At 38.2% G+C, this 17,974-nt stretch overlaps 1 protein-coding gene across 2 annotated transcripts in view; it reads left to right on the forward strand.

Annotated features, from left to right (window-relative positions):
• Positions 1-3,659: 3,659 nt before the first annotated feature.
• PDCD6IP (programmed cell death 6 interacting protein) overlaps positions 3,660-17,974 on the forward strand; it is a 49,965-nt gene continuing 35,650 nt past the window's right edge. For both annotated transcript variants that reach the window (XM_090284474.1, XM_090284475.1), the window contains exons 1-3: positions 3,660-4,016; positions 11,057-11,111; positions 12,532-12,601. In XM_090284474.1, coding sequence (XP_090140600.1) covers positions 3,808-4,016; positions 11,057-11,111; positions 12,532-12,601 — 334 coding nt within the window. In that variant the 5' untranslated portion in view covers positions 3,660-3,807. The remainder of the gene's footprint in view (positions 4,017-11,056; positions 11,112-12,531; positions 12,602-17,974) is intronic.

A 17,974-nucleotide genomic window follows, 5' to 3' on the forward strand; every position in this document is an offset into this window, starting at 1 on the left:
ATGCTACATAATCAATATAGGAGGAATGATGGATAAGAAAATTACCATTCTGCAGCCATCATAGCAATAATAAATTCAGGCAAAAGATCATCAAAGGATATAAAAACTAGTGGAAAAAAGTTTAATGAGGAACAATAAATAGTCTCAAAGTATATTTCCACAAGTTACTTGTTAATTACAAAGAAAAAATAAAATTTCAGGAAGAAACCTGGTGGACACTACCTGAAAAAATTAGGGTTTATTATGACTGTAAATTTCGTTAACAGCATACCAAGTGAAGTACTGTGATTTTGTTTCCTTACATGTTAGTCTTTTGTTTTTCTTAAGGGTGTCACTGTTTTTTCTTCTTCCTTATATATGTATTTTTTTCTGAAAGCATATCACATCAGGTATTCTATCTAATATCTCCAATCTTCCTTTAAAAAAATTAAAAAAAAAAAAGATTTTATTTATTTCCTAGAGAGAGGGGAAAGGAAGAAAGAGAGGAAGAGAAACACTGATGTGTGAGGGAGACAATCAGTTGCCTCCTGTCTGCCTGCAACTGGGGATGGACGTGGCCCGCAACCCAGGCATGTGCCCTGCCTGGGAATTGAATCAGCGATCTTTTGGTTCACAGGCCAGAGATCAATCAACTGAGCCACACCTCCCAGGGCCAATCTTTCTTTTTCTCTCTAGAAAATTTCTTTTGGAGCCTTCATCCTGCTGCTTTAATCTGGGCTGGCTACACTCAGGCCTGCTGCACAGAGTCATTTTAGAACTTTCCTGAATGGCTTTCCTATGAACTATCCTTCTCTGAACTATCTCCTGAACTATCCTCTCTGAGGGTGGAATCAAGACTTCTGTAAGCATATATAACAGATGATAGACAGGTTACAGAATTCTCTTGATTTAAATTTTGCTTGGCACACAGTGGAAGCTCAAGTTATATTTGCTGAATGACTCAATGTGGTCATCCAAATGTTACTGATACTTTCCTTTGTACCATAAAGCTTATAGGGTTTGGTTTTTAATACGTGGTCATACATATTAAACAAATAAAGGTAAATGAAATCACATGTATTCTGTGTATATGCATAATTTTCTTACAGGGAAACACAAGTGTATTTATTATGAAGTTCCATCAGATAGGAGCACCTTCATATTCTCTGATCAATGCCACTAAATTAACCACATCTATGTTGATTTCCTTTTTTCCTCCATTTGCCTCAACAAATGACATATTTCTCATCTTTCTGACAGCTAATCCCTCCCTGTGTACCCTCCCTGCTCTGGTTACCCTTTCTTCTCCTCTTACCATGCACTTTGCTCCTTTGGTTATTCTCAGCTCTTCTGAATCTTCACTCTCTCCCAAATGGAGTGGTCAGGTCCACCGATCTACAAGATACTCTATTATCTTCTGTCTTAAAAAAGACCTAATCCCATACTATATTTCCGGATAGCTTCTGAACTATTTCCATTTCATTGTGTTCCTTTATAGGCCCAGGGGCTTGAAAATAATTTGTATGCTGACTGTTGATTCCCAAACAAGACCTTTTCTTGGAGCTGTAATCTCATATAGCCAATTGTCAATTTAACGACTCCACTTGAATGCTTGTGTATAAACACAATCTCTGACCCAATCAGTGGGTTGATTATTTATCAGTTTTCCTTATAGTATCCGTAAATGATTCTAATCACTCAGATGTTCAGGCCCAAATACTAGGAGCTATCTTTGATTGCACCCGTTTCTTCACCTTCCAAGCCTGTTTATCAGTTAAGTTCTTCAATGTTTAACTCTAAAATATATCAATCTGTCTTAATTCTGCTAATGTTAGCTTTCATGATCTCCTGTCTGGATTTCTGAAAAATGGTCTCACAATTTGCCTCCTAGCTTCCATCTTGCCTTCCTCTTAATGTATTCACTACATAGTAGCTATTTTATTTACTTTAACCTAGAATATTTTAATTAGAATAACTTTATAAAGGTTGTTATAAACTTTTATAACAAAAGTAGTATGTACGCTCACTACACAGTAGCTATTTTACTTATTTAAACCTAGAACATTTTAATTAAAATAAATTTATAAATATTGTTAAACTTTTATAACGAAAGTAGTAAAAACACATGAAAAGATAGGCAACAATAAAGAAAATAAAAATATACATTTCTATTTCCAAAGATTACAACTGCTAACACCTTAGGGCACAATGCTGGAGCTTTATTCATAGTACCTAAGAGTATACATGTACATTTGTAACCAAAATGAGATATTGAAACATATACAATTTAAAGTTTTGAGTACATGAAACAATTTATTCTTTTATTATTAATTATTGTATTATTTGTATTTCAACTGTAGACCTCCTTTTGCCCACCCCTGTGTACTGTGGCTTCTTCTTTTCAGTTAATGATCTGCACCTTCCAGGGTGATACATTTCCCTCTTATACTCAGTCCATTTATATTTTAATTTCCCCAATTGCCCTGGAAATTCATTTAATAGGTGGTCTGTTCAAACCAGAATTCAATCCAGACTCTTACAATTCTTTTCAGAGTAGTGGCTTTATTCATAAAAATAAATTGTTGAAGAGATGGCGCCAGTTATCTTCCAGAATGTTTCACCTGCTGTATTGGTTTGGTTCCTTCCCATGGTATTATTTAATTTGCTCCTCTGTCTCCTGTGTTTCTTACCAATTGTGTTAAATGCAAAGGTTTGATATTTCAAGGTAAACATTTTTGCCTGGAATATATCACAGATGATATCGTGTACTTCACACTACAGCTCTTCAAGAGATACAATATCAAACTGATGCACGAGGTAGCCTTTCCAAATTGTAAATTGTATAATGTCACTATTGCTTAAATGCCATTTTAGAGCTTCCATTGCTTTATTCCACAGTATAAATTCTTTAACTCGGCATACAAGTTTCTGAATGATGTGGTGCTTGCTTACTCTTTTGACTTTGTTTCATTCATTCTTCACTTGCTTTTCAGTTCTTGCCACACTGTTGGCTTCAACTCCTTGAACCTGGGAAGTGCTGCCTCCTAGGGTCTCTGCACTTGCTGCCCCTTGCTCTGGGGGCGCTCTCCCTTGCCCCTGCTCTCCTCGCCATTTTCCCCTTCTTCTAATGTCAAGCATCTTCTCTAATTGGCCGTTTTAAGCCTTCTCAGAAAAGCCGTCTCTGATTACCTTGTTGAAATTAGGTTCTTCCAAGGGACCCTAATAGCTCATATCTCAAGAACCCTGTTTTTTTGTACCATGATACTTTTTTGGTCCACTGTAGTATCTGAGTCCTTACCGGAAGTATAAATGGCAGGGGCCTTGTTTTCTGGGGTTAGTACTGTGCACTCAGAGCTTGTGCACAGCAGCACGTAAACGGAAAACCACCACAGGTCACCACACTACTGAGGCTATAAGGTCTTGCATAGGTGGCCGCCACACACCCTCGAGGGTGGTAGCAACAGGACCTCACCGAGTTGTTGGAGTGGCGGAATGGTTACTTTTACGTGAAAGCGTCTGTCCACCCGTCGCGGGGGTCAGGAAGCGAAGAATGCCACACGAGGTGTCAGTTTCAATGCCATCGCGCAGCCCAGGCCCATCAGGGCCCAGGTAAGCTGAGCCACCGCCCAGACTCCCTCACGTGACCGCCGGCGGCGCGCCGAGGGCGCCTGCGCGGGAGCTCCCGGAAGTGCCCGGACCGCAGCTGAGACCGAGCGCACGTCCGTCAGCCTGCGGGTCCGCCAGTAAGCTAGGCCGGTACCTGGCGGTCCTCGGCCTCGTCGCTGTCCCGCAGTTTATTTGGCCGGAACGGCGACCGGGGTGCTCGCCATGGCGACGTTCATCTCGGTACAGCTGAAAAAGACCTCGGAGGTGGACCTGGCCAAGCCGCTGGTGAAGTTCATCCAGCAGACGTATCCGAGCGCCGGAGAGGAGCAGGCCCAGTACTGCCGCGCGGCGGAGGAGCTCAGCAAGCTGCGCCGCGCCGCACTCGGCCGCCCGCTAGACAAGCACGAGGGCGCGCTGGAGACGCTGCTGAGGTGGGCCTGGGGCCGGGCGCGGGGCCGTGGTCTGCGGCCTGCGGACCCCTTCCTTCCTCCGCCTTTCCTGCTTCCCTCCCTGCCACCCACGGCCCAGGCCTGGCCGCCCCGCCCAGGCCTGGCCGGGCGCGTAGGTGTGGTCTGCATTCCTTCCTGGTGAGCCCGGGCGGCCCTGCGGGCTGCTACTGACTCTGGAGGCTGGTCCCGCCGGCTCGCCGCAGCCCGTGGTCCGCCCGCGCCCGGGGGCATCGGATACCCGGGAGGAACGGGCTGCCACGTACTGCTCTCTTGTCACATTTACCCTGAACTAGTTTTCTTCACATTTGTTTGGGGAGGGGTGGTGGAGGGTGCCTCTAACCGAGACCCCCCGCCTCCCACCTTTTTTTAAAAGAAAATTTCTTGGCCAGACTTAGATTTTAAAATAGTTGCTTAAGGGAAGCGGGAGAATTGGGACACTGGGACAAATGCTGTAACTTATTACGTTGTCCACTTCAAATGAGCCATCTTCCTAAGTGCATCATAATCCTATGACAGATGGAGAATTCCAAAGGTTAGGAGCTTCTGTGATCTGAAATTAAACTTGAGTGACATAATAGAAGGTTCAAAATTAATTGCTTAGAATCAGTTTGTTCACAAACAGGTATGCACATAACGGAGTAAGTTATTTTACAAATGCTTATTGAGCTCATGCTGGTCCTTTGCGGTTAGAATAATAACATTTTTACAGCACTTTATAATTTAAAAAATGTCTTTTGCCTACCTTGTTAATGATCTCATATCCTGCGTATAACATATTCTTTAATAGAAACACAGCTGTATTAGTAGGAGAAGGCGACGTTAGACTAGCTTATTTGTTCTGGTAAACGAAAGGTTTAGTAATATTGCTTCTTGAGATTTAGGCATCGCTGGGTATCATCTTGCCTCCATGTTGATTCCTTCTTACTTGGGCTTTGTTCTTGTATTGGGAGAGATGGCCACGGCAGGTCTATTGTAATTACAGTGGTCATAACCTTCGGGATCTTACTTAAGAGAGTGCTTTTTCTCCTTCGCTCATGGGAGGCTCTGATTGGGTTGGCTTGTGCCCATTTATGATGGTGGGAAATGTGCCAATTTAGTTGCCCTTGTCTGAGTCACTCAGCTGGTTTTTCTCCATCCCCCCTGGATCAAGGCAATATGGATTGTGAAAGATATGGTTCCCATCTCGTCTCAACAACCAACAACGGATAAAAATAAGAAATAATGAAGGCGATGAAGAGGGGGAAGGAAAAGATGAAACGTAATAGTACAATCCTCACATGAACAGAAAATAAACCCCTGTGGGACAGAAACAGGGAGAATTCTTTAGAATTAACAAACTTAAAAAAAAATCTCCAAAGCACTTTTTATGTAGACATGAATAGTATTCCATGAGGATTTCCCATTAATGGTATTAAAAAAGTATGGGTGTAATGAACACTGTGATAACAGTCTTGTTGAACAGAGTGTTTGCTTTGGTCCCAGCACTTAAGGAGCTAGGAGTCTTCAGTGACAATTGATGCTTGAGTTTCAGACTAACAAACGAGAGAATAGTGGACTGTGGTACTGATAGGGTTCTGCTGTGAATTTTAAAATTTCATTCATTTGTTCATCTCTTTATTCTTTTCCCAGGCATAAATGTGAGAACTGTTCCTAGGTATAGGGCTGTTGCACAGATAGCCTCTTTGAAATTACACATCTTTCTTTAGTCACCTCTATAATTATCATCTCCTAGATGATTCATTATCAACTATGTTTTTTCCCCCCACTTCCTGCTCTTCTGGTGGGGTTAGGGTAAGCTAATAGATCTCCTATAGTCTATTAAATCTTATAATGGGTATATATGCTGTAAAAATCAAACATTTGTGAGATGTTTGTTCCAATTAAGCAAAATACCTTCTTTTTAAAAAAGACTTTATTTATTTTTAGAGAGAGGGAAGGGGAGGGAGAAAGAGAGGGAGAGAAACATCGCTGTGGGAGAAACATTGATCAATTGTCTCTTGTGTGCGCCCCATCGGGAGACCGAACCCACAGTCCATGCTTCTGCACTGACTGGGAATCAAACTGGTGACCCTTTGCCTTGTGGGACATACCCAACCAACTAAGCCACACTGGTCAGGGCAAGCAAAATATCTTTTGTTGCATAATTGTGTAAACTGAATGTTAATTTAGATATTTTTAACTTAATGAACTTTTAAACAAAATTTCAGAAAGGAGAGGTTATGATAATTCCTAATGAATGGAAGCTAGAGTCTTGGCGGGATAGCTCAGTTGGTTAGAGCATCTTCCTGATATGACAAGGTTGTGGCTTGGATTTCCGGTCAGGGCAAGTACAAGAAGCAACCAATGAATACGTAAATATGTAGAACAAAATCAATGTTTCTCTCAAAACAAATTAAAAAAAAAAAAAGTTAGCATTATCATTACTGGTACACAACTCCACAAATAGGTCCAGTGATGGACCTGCCTTTTTATTATTACTAACGTGTAGATGTTCTGTTAAAATTTCCTAAAATACACATTTATGTGTATGATATTGAGAGCGAGTGTCATACTTTATAAAGTGGCTTTAACTAAAAGTTGATTAGAAGAGCTGTGGAAAATGTTGAATTGTAGGGTGATCAGATGGGAACCTTTTTTTTTTTTTTTTTTAAGCTCCAGGTGTCAGCATCCATTTCTTTGTGGCAGTATTTTTAGAAGGAAAGCTTCTGGTCTCCTTTCATTGAAAAAGCGTGGTTGTCAGCATTCTGAAATTTGATCGGGGGATCTCACCCATCAGGAATACAATAATTTATATCATATATTTTTAGTGTCACCTGTATCAGGTTTGGATTCAGCTGCATGTGGTAGATCTCAAGTCATCAGCAAGTTAAATTATGACTTTATTCCTGTGTAAAAAGTTGGTAGGTAGATAGTTCTAGTAGTCCAGGGCTGGTATCGTGGTTCTGTGAATTTCATCAGGCTCAGGCTCCTTCCAGCTATCTGCTCTGTAAAACTGAGAGTCCTTTTTCTCAGGGTCCAGGTAGCAGTCATACCCAAGTTTAAGACAGCAGGATAGAGGAAGGGAAAAAAGAGGCAGAGAACTCAGCTTCCAGGAAGTTTCCTGGAAACTGCTCCACAATACCCTGCTCACATGTTATTGACCGTTCTGTATGTCTACATCTCGAAGAAGGGGTAGGGTAGGAAAAAGAACTTTTATGTAGGGCAGTCACACACCCAGCTACAATCTGGGGTTTTGTTAGGGAGAAGGAGAGAGGATGATGTAGACAATTAGCACTCCCAACCATCCCTCTCAACCCCCATCCTCCCCACTTAGCTGTACTTGATATCCCTAACATTTCCTGTGAGGAAACCTACTCTCTGATTAGCGGACCTGGTAGCTTAAACATTGCACAGGTTTTCCACTGAGCTTGCTCTTCCCAGCCTCACTGAATTCCTGTCGTCACTGGTACTTCATGCTTCTCAATTCAGATTCTCTGACATGACTTGGCTTATAGTTTGTTAGCTCCCTCCCTACTAGGCAGTTAGATTTTCAGCTACCTCTGCCTCATTCACTTTTCATCTTTCACAAAATTTCACTGAAACCTGTTGTATGCTGTTGAGCCCTTTTCCATTCTTTTTATCTTTTTTAACTTTCATTTTTTAGTGGCGTTTTGGAAGGGAGCAGAAAAGAGTATTTATTCAGATCTCTTTGTTTAAGTGGAATAGGGTAGGGTGTCTGTATTTTCAGCTCTCCACAGTGGTCAAATCAATTTACATTCCTCTCAGCAGATGGATGTGAGTTTTTAATTCCTCCATGTTTTTTTCTAATACTTGTTGATTAATAATTAAAATTATTGCTTTTTGCTAAACTGATAGATGAGAGGTGGTACCTTGTTTTTAGGTTGCAGTGTCCTGATTTCTTGGTGGTCCAGTGTTTTACATTTACTGGTCACTTAGTTTCTTTTTCTGTGAATTGCCTGTTCTTTTTCTTTGCCCATTTTCCAGGTTGCTGACTTTTTTCTTATTGAGTTTTAGGAGTTCTTTACCTTTTCTGACAACTTATCCCTTTCTCTTATGTATATTGCTAGTATCATCTTTAAATCTATTTGTTGTCTCTTAATTGTGTTTATGATATCTTTTGTCACACAGAAGTCCTTGCAAAATGTCTTATTCTCCTTGTAATCTGTATTTACAACTTTTTCTTATTCCTAATGTGCATGTGTTATGTATGAATTTCCCCCTTGATCATATTTGCTAAAGGTTTCCAAGCACTTCTTTCTTTCTTTTTCTTTTTAAAATATCTATTTATTTTTTAGAGAGAGGGGAAGGGAAGAAGAAAGAGAGGGAGAGAAACATCGATAGGTTGCCTCTTGTACACACCCTGATCTGGACAAACACCCACAATCCAGGCATGTGCCTTGATTTGGAATCGAACTGGTGACCTTTTGCTTTGTGGGATGCTGCCCAACCAACTGAGCCTCATTGGCCATGACGCCACCTCTTTCTGTTTAAAAACTAAATCTAGTTTTATTTCAGGGCTGTATGTTTTTCTGAGTCGGCTTTTGGCTGCATCCACCTGGTGTATCAGGTTGATGCTCTAACCAATTAAGTTACCCTGCCAGGGCCACAAGGGTACACATTTTAAAATGTTTATTTACTGCTGAATTCCTATGCCCTGAAACTGTGATTTTTGCATAGTAAGCTATAAATATGTATTTGTTGAATGAATGAATGAGTGAATGAAGAAAGGTTTCTCTGATGACTTTCAGCCTAGACAAGAAAGATGGGAAATTGTGATCGGAAAATTTTTCAGGTACAGAGAAAAAAAAACGTGTGCGTGCCTAGAGCCAGGAGAGAGTATACTTTAGTGACTAGACTGTAGTGAATATTCTGAGATAAATGATGAGACTTGAACGATGGCCAGGTAATGCCAGACCTTGTCAAAATTTTTGGATGTGGTTTCAAGCATCATGGGAATCCATTATAGGGTTTGAGCCCTTCATACTTCAGTGTTCGTTTCCTAAGTACAAGAATACTCTCCTATTTAACCACAGTACAACTTTCAAAATCAGGAAATTAACATTGACTGAATCCATTTAGTCCATAGAATTTATTAAAATTTTGTTGAGTCTCCCTGTAATGTTTATAGGTTCAGGATTGAATATAGGATCCTGTGTTGCTTTTAATTGTTGTTTCTTTAGTCTCCTTCAATCTGGAATAGTTCTCAGGTTTTTTTTTTTTTGTCTTTCATGACCTTGACATTTTTGAAGAGTACAGGGTAGTTACTTTGTAGAATGTTCCTCTCATATTTTCTTGTGGTTTTTGCATTTTGGGGCAGTAGTAACACTGAAGTGATGCCGTGTTCTTTTCAGTGGATATCAAGAAGAACATTATTTATTTTGTCCTCTTGCTGGTACTGTTAACTTTTATCACTTGATTAAGATGGTGTCTCCCAGGTTTCTTAACTCTACAATTAATTAATTTGTTTTACTAATTAGTATTTTGTGGGAAGATACTTTGAGATTATGTATTTATAATCCTTTTTCCATCAGACTTTTATGTTTTGACATCCATTGATGAATCTTACCTGAATCAGGGATTATACTCTAAAAGGTGCCAAATACTGCTATTTCTAACTCCATTATTTCTTCTAGATTTATTTATTGGCATTGTACAGTAGGTACTCTTCCTATGTACTGCTTATTTATTTTATATAATTCAGGATGATGTTTTTACTTTCCGTAATGGGTTATGATTTATTTTATTTAAATTTTCTAGACTTGGCTAGTGGGAGCCCCTTAAAGCTATCATAGTTCCTGTGTCCTTTTGACATGTACTCATCATTTTTTGAATACTTCCTTAACTTTCTGTCATAGCAAGGTATGGTAAGCTTGAATCCTTAATTTTCGTAGTCTGAGCTGTGGAGGCACTCATATCTCTAAGGAGTAATGAATCCTTTTAATGCAGAGTATTATTTATCTGGGCACTAGGTTTGCTTATTGCTACCTAGGTGTTACTACTTCTGGACCTTCTCAACATACACATTCAGGATATACCCCTACACCTGTTTTATAACTTTCTGCTATATTAAAAAATGAGTTCACATTGATACCTCTAATTCTCAAAAGTCCCAAGCCACAGAATTTAATCTTCCCTGATCAGTAACTCCTTTCTCTGATAGAAACCTGGCTCCCATTGTCTTCAACATATTTACTTAACTGCTCAGTTCTTCCTATTTGTAACCAAACTCATGGCCATGTCAGCCAAAACCTTGATCTCAGACATGTCGCCCCTCCCTCCAAAACCTTGGCCTCAGAAATAACCATTAGAAAGATAGACATGATGGGGCGGGGGCGCGAGTAGGAGGTTGGGAGATGATAAGGGAAGGAGGAGTTATTACAGGCCAGTTAGGAAGCTTGGCCTTGGATACTCCTCGTGCATCCCCCTTGCTAACGCAGAGGTCAGTCCTGATGAGGGGGAAGACTGCTTCATGTTGGAAGATCACTCTGGCTGCTCTGTGAAGAAGAGATTGAAAAGAATGAGAGGAGAAATGGGACAGGTTGACTAGGAAACTTTTGGGTTAGTCTACCTTAAAGGGCGGGCAGAGGCTTTGATGAACTGTGCAGCAGTGGTGGCGACTCAAAGAAGTGGACCTACTCAAAACATATGTGAAAGGTGGCAAACCTGTTTTTAATGAGTAGTTTACTAGGGATACTAATTTGTTCAATGGATATAAATAGTTAACCTAATAAGAAATATTTTGGTTTTCCTGGGTAGATACTTGCTTTTGGGTAACAATAGTTGATAAGTACTTTTCTTCAGTGGGAGGATGAGTTTTTGTTCACAGTTTTTCCATTGCATGTGTTTTATTTCTGCTTTACACCTTAAAAAAGTATGTTCATTAACTTCAAAATGGCTGATTGATTTGTGGGCTACTCGAAGAAAGCATGTATAATTTTGTTATACTCATTTAGCCAGTTGTATTTACGTAAATGTGTATAGTATTTAGGTCTGATAATATTTAATTTTGCTTTGTTTTTTAGATATTATGATCAGGTCTGTTCCATTGAACCTAAGTTCCCATTTTCTGAAAACCAGGTAAGTCTTTTATTTAGTTTGTAAGGTTATATGACAGTGCTATCATTTTGTTAAAATAAATGGTGCCTCTTCCTGTCTTCATGTTTTTATGAGATTTTAAAATACAAATTAGAAGCTTTTAGGTCCATATGATATGAATCTATGTCTTTTTGAAGACTGTCTCCTGGAATTCTATTCATGTATTCGTCAGTAACTTCTGGGTTCATGTAGAGCACTGGACTGCATACATACACACACGCACGCATTTTTTTAACTGCATTTTATATCGATAAGACCTACTGACTGGTTAATCTATAGTGTTCTTCTCTTTGGCTTTTACAGAATAAAGGAAACTGTATAATTCAAGAAGTATGTTTCAGTTTATGTACTTACGCTGCATGTAGTATTGCAAATGCTGTTATGATTGGATGTTATACTTTTGAATGTCAACTTTACTTTTTCTAAAAGGCTGATGATTTCTTACAGTTTTATATAGTAAACTTGTTGAAAGTTTAATTTCTGTGATATTTCTAAGTTTTAAAATAGTTAATGAAAAATACTTTAAACATTCTTGTACTAAAGTTTTTATAGGTGAAATAATATGTTGAGATTTACTTTAAGATACTCCAGGAAAAAAATGTGTGTGTGTTTGGGGTGGGAGGCGAACCAGAAGGACGAAAGGCTAAAAACTGGTGATAGGTTATGTGAGTTCATTACATTATTCTCTGTAGTTTTGTGTGTATTGAAAATTTCTCTGGAGTTAAAAAATTAGATTGCAGCACATCATTTAAAAGTTATAAGTTCTTTTAAATCTTCATATGTGGAATATTTTGGAAGTGCAAGTTTCAGATTTAAAAAAAAATTAAACTCTTTATTCTTGTATAGCATACCAAAAACTGAACATATGTGTATACCTTGAATCTTCATAAAGTGAATATACATATATAATCACTACCCAAGTAAAGAAATAAATGATCTTATTCCACCCATCAAGATAAGCATTCTCTTACTTTTGTCTTCATAGAATAGTTTTTATTTTATTTTCTGAGGAAACCTGTAGTATGCACTTTGTTGTCTGTACTTCTCTTGGCTTGTTTGACAGTTAAGTTCTTACTCTGTTTAATCCATTGTGTGTTTATAAAGATGAAAGAAATCATGTTTTCTGAAGAAGACAAAATATGTACAATTACTGAAGCAGAGTGACCATTTGAAATAACTTAATGCCAGTATTTTACTTAAAAAAAACAGGAAAACAAAGAAAAACAAAAACAAAAAAAAAACTGTGGCCAGGAAAACTGAAAAGGAATTGGTTAGAGAAGAGAATGTTTTAGATAAGTTGAAGCTTTTGTCTTTTTCAGCATTGTGAATTTTTCATTGAAAGAGATTTACTATTTAGTGAGATCCAAGAAGGTAACATAATTTTTTTGTTTTCTCTATCAAGATCTGCTTGACATTTACCTGGAAGGATGCTTTTGATAAAGGTTCACTTTTTGGAGGATCTGTAAAGTTGGGTATGTAATTTTTAAATAAAAATGATAGGAAACTTGGTTTGAACACTTTGTTTTAGGTTTTTAAAATTGCTCTCCTAATGACTTTTTAAATAATAAAAATTTTTACATTTTATTTTCTTCTTCAACTTTCAATGCCATTTCCAAATATTTGTAGAGAGCCTATGCCTTGCCAGGCACTGTCCTAGTTGTAAAAGTGAGTAAGGCAGTTTTATTTAGGTTGGTTGGGAAGAAAGTTGACCAGTGTATGAACAAACTTAGGGGAGCATGGATGAGGAAATTAATTCTACCTGCAGAAAGTAAACAGTGTTTTGAGTTAGCACTTGAAAGATGAATATGGTTTTTCCAGGTTGAAAACAACGTTATAGGTAGAACATTATAACCAAAGGTCAGAAGAGTGAGGCTTTTTTGCTCTACTAACTCAGCATATAGCCTCTCTGTTCCTTAATTTCCTTATCTGTGTGAAGTGGGGAATAGTACTGTGAAGTATTTATCTTTTTGGGTTCTTGTGTGGATTAAATGGGCGAATACATGTAAAGTCTTTAGAACTGTGCTCAGTAAATATTAGCTGCAATGAATAATAATATTAATGTTATATATAACCATATATGTTATATATGTCTGGTATGTATTATAGAATATATATTATATACTGTTACATGACAGTATTATTCAGTATATGTTATATATAATACATGTTAATGTAATATTGATTATTTTTAAGGCTTGAAACCATAGGTTGAATTGGTGATTATGGCGGGTGAAGACAGTGGAAAGTAGATTGTGAGGAGTTATAAATAGTATACTTGTAAGTTTTATACTCTTCTCTCTTACATATTAAGGGCTAACATTTATTGAGTACATATTCCATCCAGGTACTGTGGAAGGGGCGTAACACATACTGTCTTACTGAATTTCCCAATAGCCTGATGCAGAAAGGCACTGTTAATAATTGTTGAGCAAATTGATTCAGAAAGATTAAGTGACTTTCTAAGGTCATATGGAAGGGATTTAATGAAGCCAGATATGAATCCAGACAGCCTAACTCCAGAGATTAGGGGGAAACAGACCAGTTAGGAGACTTGTGAGAGTTATTATGGAGGAAATAGACAAGGAGTATAAGTGAGTCAGAGGAGATGGGGTGGGATTGAGAGACATTTCAGAGGTGAAACTGGCTGGGTCTGCTACCAATCACAGGGAAGAAAATAGAGTTGAGGGTGGACTTTTAAGATTTATAGCTTGGTTTGACCTGTTGGATATTTATTCCTTTCAATAGACAGGTTGAGTTTGAGTTTTCTCTGTTATATCTAGGTAGACATTTTTCTTTGGCACTTGGAAATAAAGAATTTAAAGTTCAAAGGAGGTAGAGACATGGATTTGGGAACAATTATCATTAAATGATGATAAATTTATCCCTGCTGGTAGAGTATAGATTGGGAAAGTGTGAAAGCCAGAGCTAGAGAATACAACATTCAGGGGAAATACTGGAAGAGATTCCTGGCAATGAGGTGGAAAAAAACTTTCAGATCTCAGAGGAACCAGGGGAAAATAGAGGAGTGGAATCGAAGGCCAGGTGGTCCACTGGTTCCTGAACATGGCTGCAGATTAGAATTACCTGGGGAAATGTTAAAAGATACAGATATATCTTAAAGATAAAGTTACAGATTGCCAGATGTGATAGGAAGAAATTTCAGAATGATGCACTGATATTAGTATCTTTGAAAATATCTCCAGGTGACTTGATGTTCGTATAGGTTGGAACATTATTGACATAGTCCTTGTGGCAGAGGGCAAGTCATGAAAGGTAGCAGAAGTCATTGGATTTGGCAATGAAAGAGGTTTCTCGAGGGGCATGCCAAAGAAGCCAGATTGCATCAGGTTAAGGGATGGACTGGAAGTGATGAAGTGCAAACAGCAAATGTGGGTTGTTTATTTTGGAAAACTTTAAGTAAAGGTTTGGGGGATGAGAGAGAGGCAAGGTCAAGAAAAGGATTTTTAGTGCTGATGTGACAAGCAAATTTGTAGGCTGAGAATAAGGAGCAGGTGGCAGGAGAACTAGATGATACTTAAGTGAGATAGGTTAAATGTTCCTGAAAGAAGTGAGAGCCAAAAAAACCCAGCTTAAATAAAGCAGGAGGTAGTCTATCAACGCATTTGTAGTAGCAAATATTGGGAATTAAGTGTCCTTTAGTAATGTCTTGCTTAATAAGGCATGTGCTACTCATCCATGAATACTGTATAATTTTAGAATACTGAGAATGATAATGTAAATATATATTTGACATTTAAAGCTATCTCCATGGAATATTGAATAAAAGGCCTATTACAGGTCAGAGCTGCTACATTATTATTAACACTGAGCAACTCTGGAAGGTGTACCATATTGGGTGACCTTTATTTTCTTTTGTAGTTTTTTTAAACAATTACTTAAATTTTACAAAAACTGTATAATCAAGCTGTTTTCATTTTGAAAAGCTTACTGGGAAAAAGAAGAGCTCATGTAGCAATAGGGGACTTTACTATTTAGAAAAAAGCTCTTTGAAAAGAGAACTGAATATTTATTTAATTTGAAAATATTTATTGATTTGAGGTAGAGAGAGAGGAAGGAGGGTGGCGGGTGAGAGAGAGAGAAAGAGAGAGAGAGAGAGAGAGAGAGAGAAACAAACATCGATTTGTTGCTCCACTTATTTATGCATTAATTGGTTGCTACTTTTAAGTGCCATGACTGGAGATTGAACCTGCAGCCTTGGTGTATTGGGACAGTGCTCTAACCAATTGAGCTACCTGGCCGGGGTGAATATTTATTTTTTTAAAAAACCTGATTTAAGTTTAAATCGATAAAAGAGTTTATGAAGGAAAAAAGATAAGATTTAATTGTAAGAAAAATTTTCACAACATCTTGTACAGGAGAAATGGCAAAATAAAAAGACAGACTACAGTCTAGGATGATAATGTTTTTGGAAAATATAATAGACTGGAGTATATATCTTTTATATAAAAAGTTTACTGTTATCCATTGCTTGGAATACATTTCATTCATCCTGAAGTTCACTGACTCCTTGTTAATATAGTGGGACCAGCTGCTTCATATTTAGCCATGACTTTGTATTGCCCTGTGTGTTTAGAAGTTGCTTCACCACCATATACATTTTGTGCTTTTATTATAGTCTCGAGATTTTTCTAAACTCTCAGTCTTATTTGCTTCTCTGGGGTTCCTTTCCTGAGAGTCTCACTTATGACCTCTTTTGTTTTCTTATTTGAATCTGGACTCTTTGTTCTCTAAAGCTGCTGCATAACTAGCGTCCTGTATTGTTATTGCTCCCTCAGTGAGAGCCATTGTTTTCTGGATATTGTATCTTTTCTTTTGCTGGAATATATTCTCAGGTAACTTTCTGAGAAAAGGTCAGCTTTCTGATCCCTCAGCACATCTACTAGTGCCCCTATAGTCCGAGCCAGCATCAGCTCTCGGCATCAGCTCTCCGCACCTGGCTGCCTCAGGTTAGTCCCTGCATTCAGTGTTGCTTCCCCGGCCGCCTGTGCCACAGTGGGGCCGAGTGGTCTCTGTCCAAACTGTTGACCTCACATCTCACTCAGTAAAGGCTAAAAGCTTGACAGTGTAAGTTGTCTCCTTTTCCTCCTTGACGTGGTTGCCTACCATTGCGTCCCCTGCTTTCTTTTTTCTAGCCATACTGGCTTTAGTATATGTTTGTTGAATTAATTAGAATTACGTCTCTTCAGAACTTGAGGGCGTTGTTTTCTTGGCTTTTACTATCCACTGTTACTGATGAAAAGTCTGATTTTTGTTCCTTTATACATGACCTTTTTTCTTGGGAAGATTTTTACAATGTTTTCTTTTTCCTTTGTGTTTAGAAATCTCAAAAGATCTAATAACTCTCAGTTTTTCCCTTATATATGGCATTTATTGTTGCTCCTTTCACGTTGAAGATTCATAGCTCCCTTTAGCCTTGGGAAATTTCCTTAACATTTCTTTGGTAATTTTCTCTCCTCTTTGGAGTGCTTAGTCAGTCAGATGTTGGCTATTCTGAGCTGCTTCTAACTCTTACATTTTCATTTCTCTGACTTTGTGGGGTACCTAGATATTTTCTAACACATCTTTTGAAAAACTTTTAGCAGTCTGGTTTTTAATTTTCTAGTAGCTTTTTCCTATTTATGGATTTTTCTTTTTTAGGTAGCATCCTGTTCTTGTTTTATGGACATACCATCTTCAAATCTCTTCAAGGATGTTAATCAGGATCTTTGAAATATTTTTATGATTGGAATCATCTTTGTTCACTCTGGGCACAGGTTTTCAGTTTACCTTGATCTTTATTTTCTTGCAGGCTTTCCTCACATCGTGATTAGTCTAGATTTTTCATATATTTAAGAAAGCAGGTTAGAGTAGCTGATGTGTAGTCTGCTTCCCTTTAGGATGAGGAGGCCGGAATTGGGATGGAGGTTACACGAAAACTGGCACTGCTCTGTGGCACAGGCGACCAGAGTGTTCTGATCCTTCTCGATGGCTTTTGCTCAGTGTTTTTTTTTATAGGGAGACTTCTCATTATTTTGCTTCTTGCTCAATGCCTGGCACATCCCTTGAAATATCACTGTGATTGAATCTTTCTTTTTTTATTATGGTAAAAAATAACATAAAATTTACTGTCTTAACCAATTTTAAGTTTAATAGTGTTAAGGATATTTACATTGTTGTGAAACATCTCTCTAGAACTTTTTGATCTTAGAAAACTAAATCTCTATACCCTTCAACAATGACTCTTCTTTCCCCCCCTTTTCCCTAGTTTCTGGTAAGTACCATTCTGTTTCTGTTTCTATGAATTTGACTTCTTTAGGTACCTCATATAAGTGGAACCATGTAGTGTTTGTCTTATTTCGCTTAGCATAATGTCTTCAAGGTTCTTCCATGTAGTAGCATGTGACAGGATTTCCTTCCTTTTTGATGCTGAATAGTATTCCATTGTATGTACATAGCATATTTTCTTTATCTGTGCATCCATCAGTGGACACGTGGGTTCCTTCTGTGTTTTGACTTGTGACTAAGACCGCTGTTAACAAGGGTGTACAAATATTGCTTTGGGACCCTGCTTTCAGTTCTTTTGGGGAGATAACTGTACCTAGAAGTGGAATTATTGGATCATATGGTGATTTTATTTTTAATGTTTTGAGGAACTACCATACTGCTTTCCACGGCAGCTAACCCAATATTGTACAATGACTCCTATTTGTACACATGCTTGTCAACAATTGTTGTTTCTTTTAATAGTAGCTCTGAATGGATGTGAGGTAAATAGATTCTTGATCAGAGTTGTATTTTAAGCAAGTAGACAGATAACTTGCTAGTCTTCTGAGACATGTATTGGC

Source organism: Furipterus horrens, unplaced genomic scaffold, assembly GCF_987537825.1.
Source record: "Furipterus horrens unplaced genomic scaffold, mFurHor1.1.pri manual_scaffold_7, whole genome shotgun sequence".
NCBI classification, from domain to species: domain Eukaryota; kingdom Metazoa; phylum Chordata; class Mammalia; order Chiroptera; family Furipteridae; genus Furipterus; species Furipterus horrens.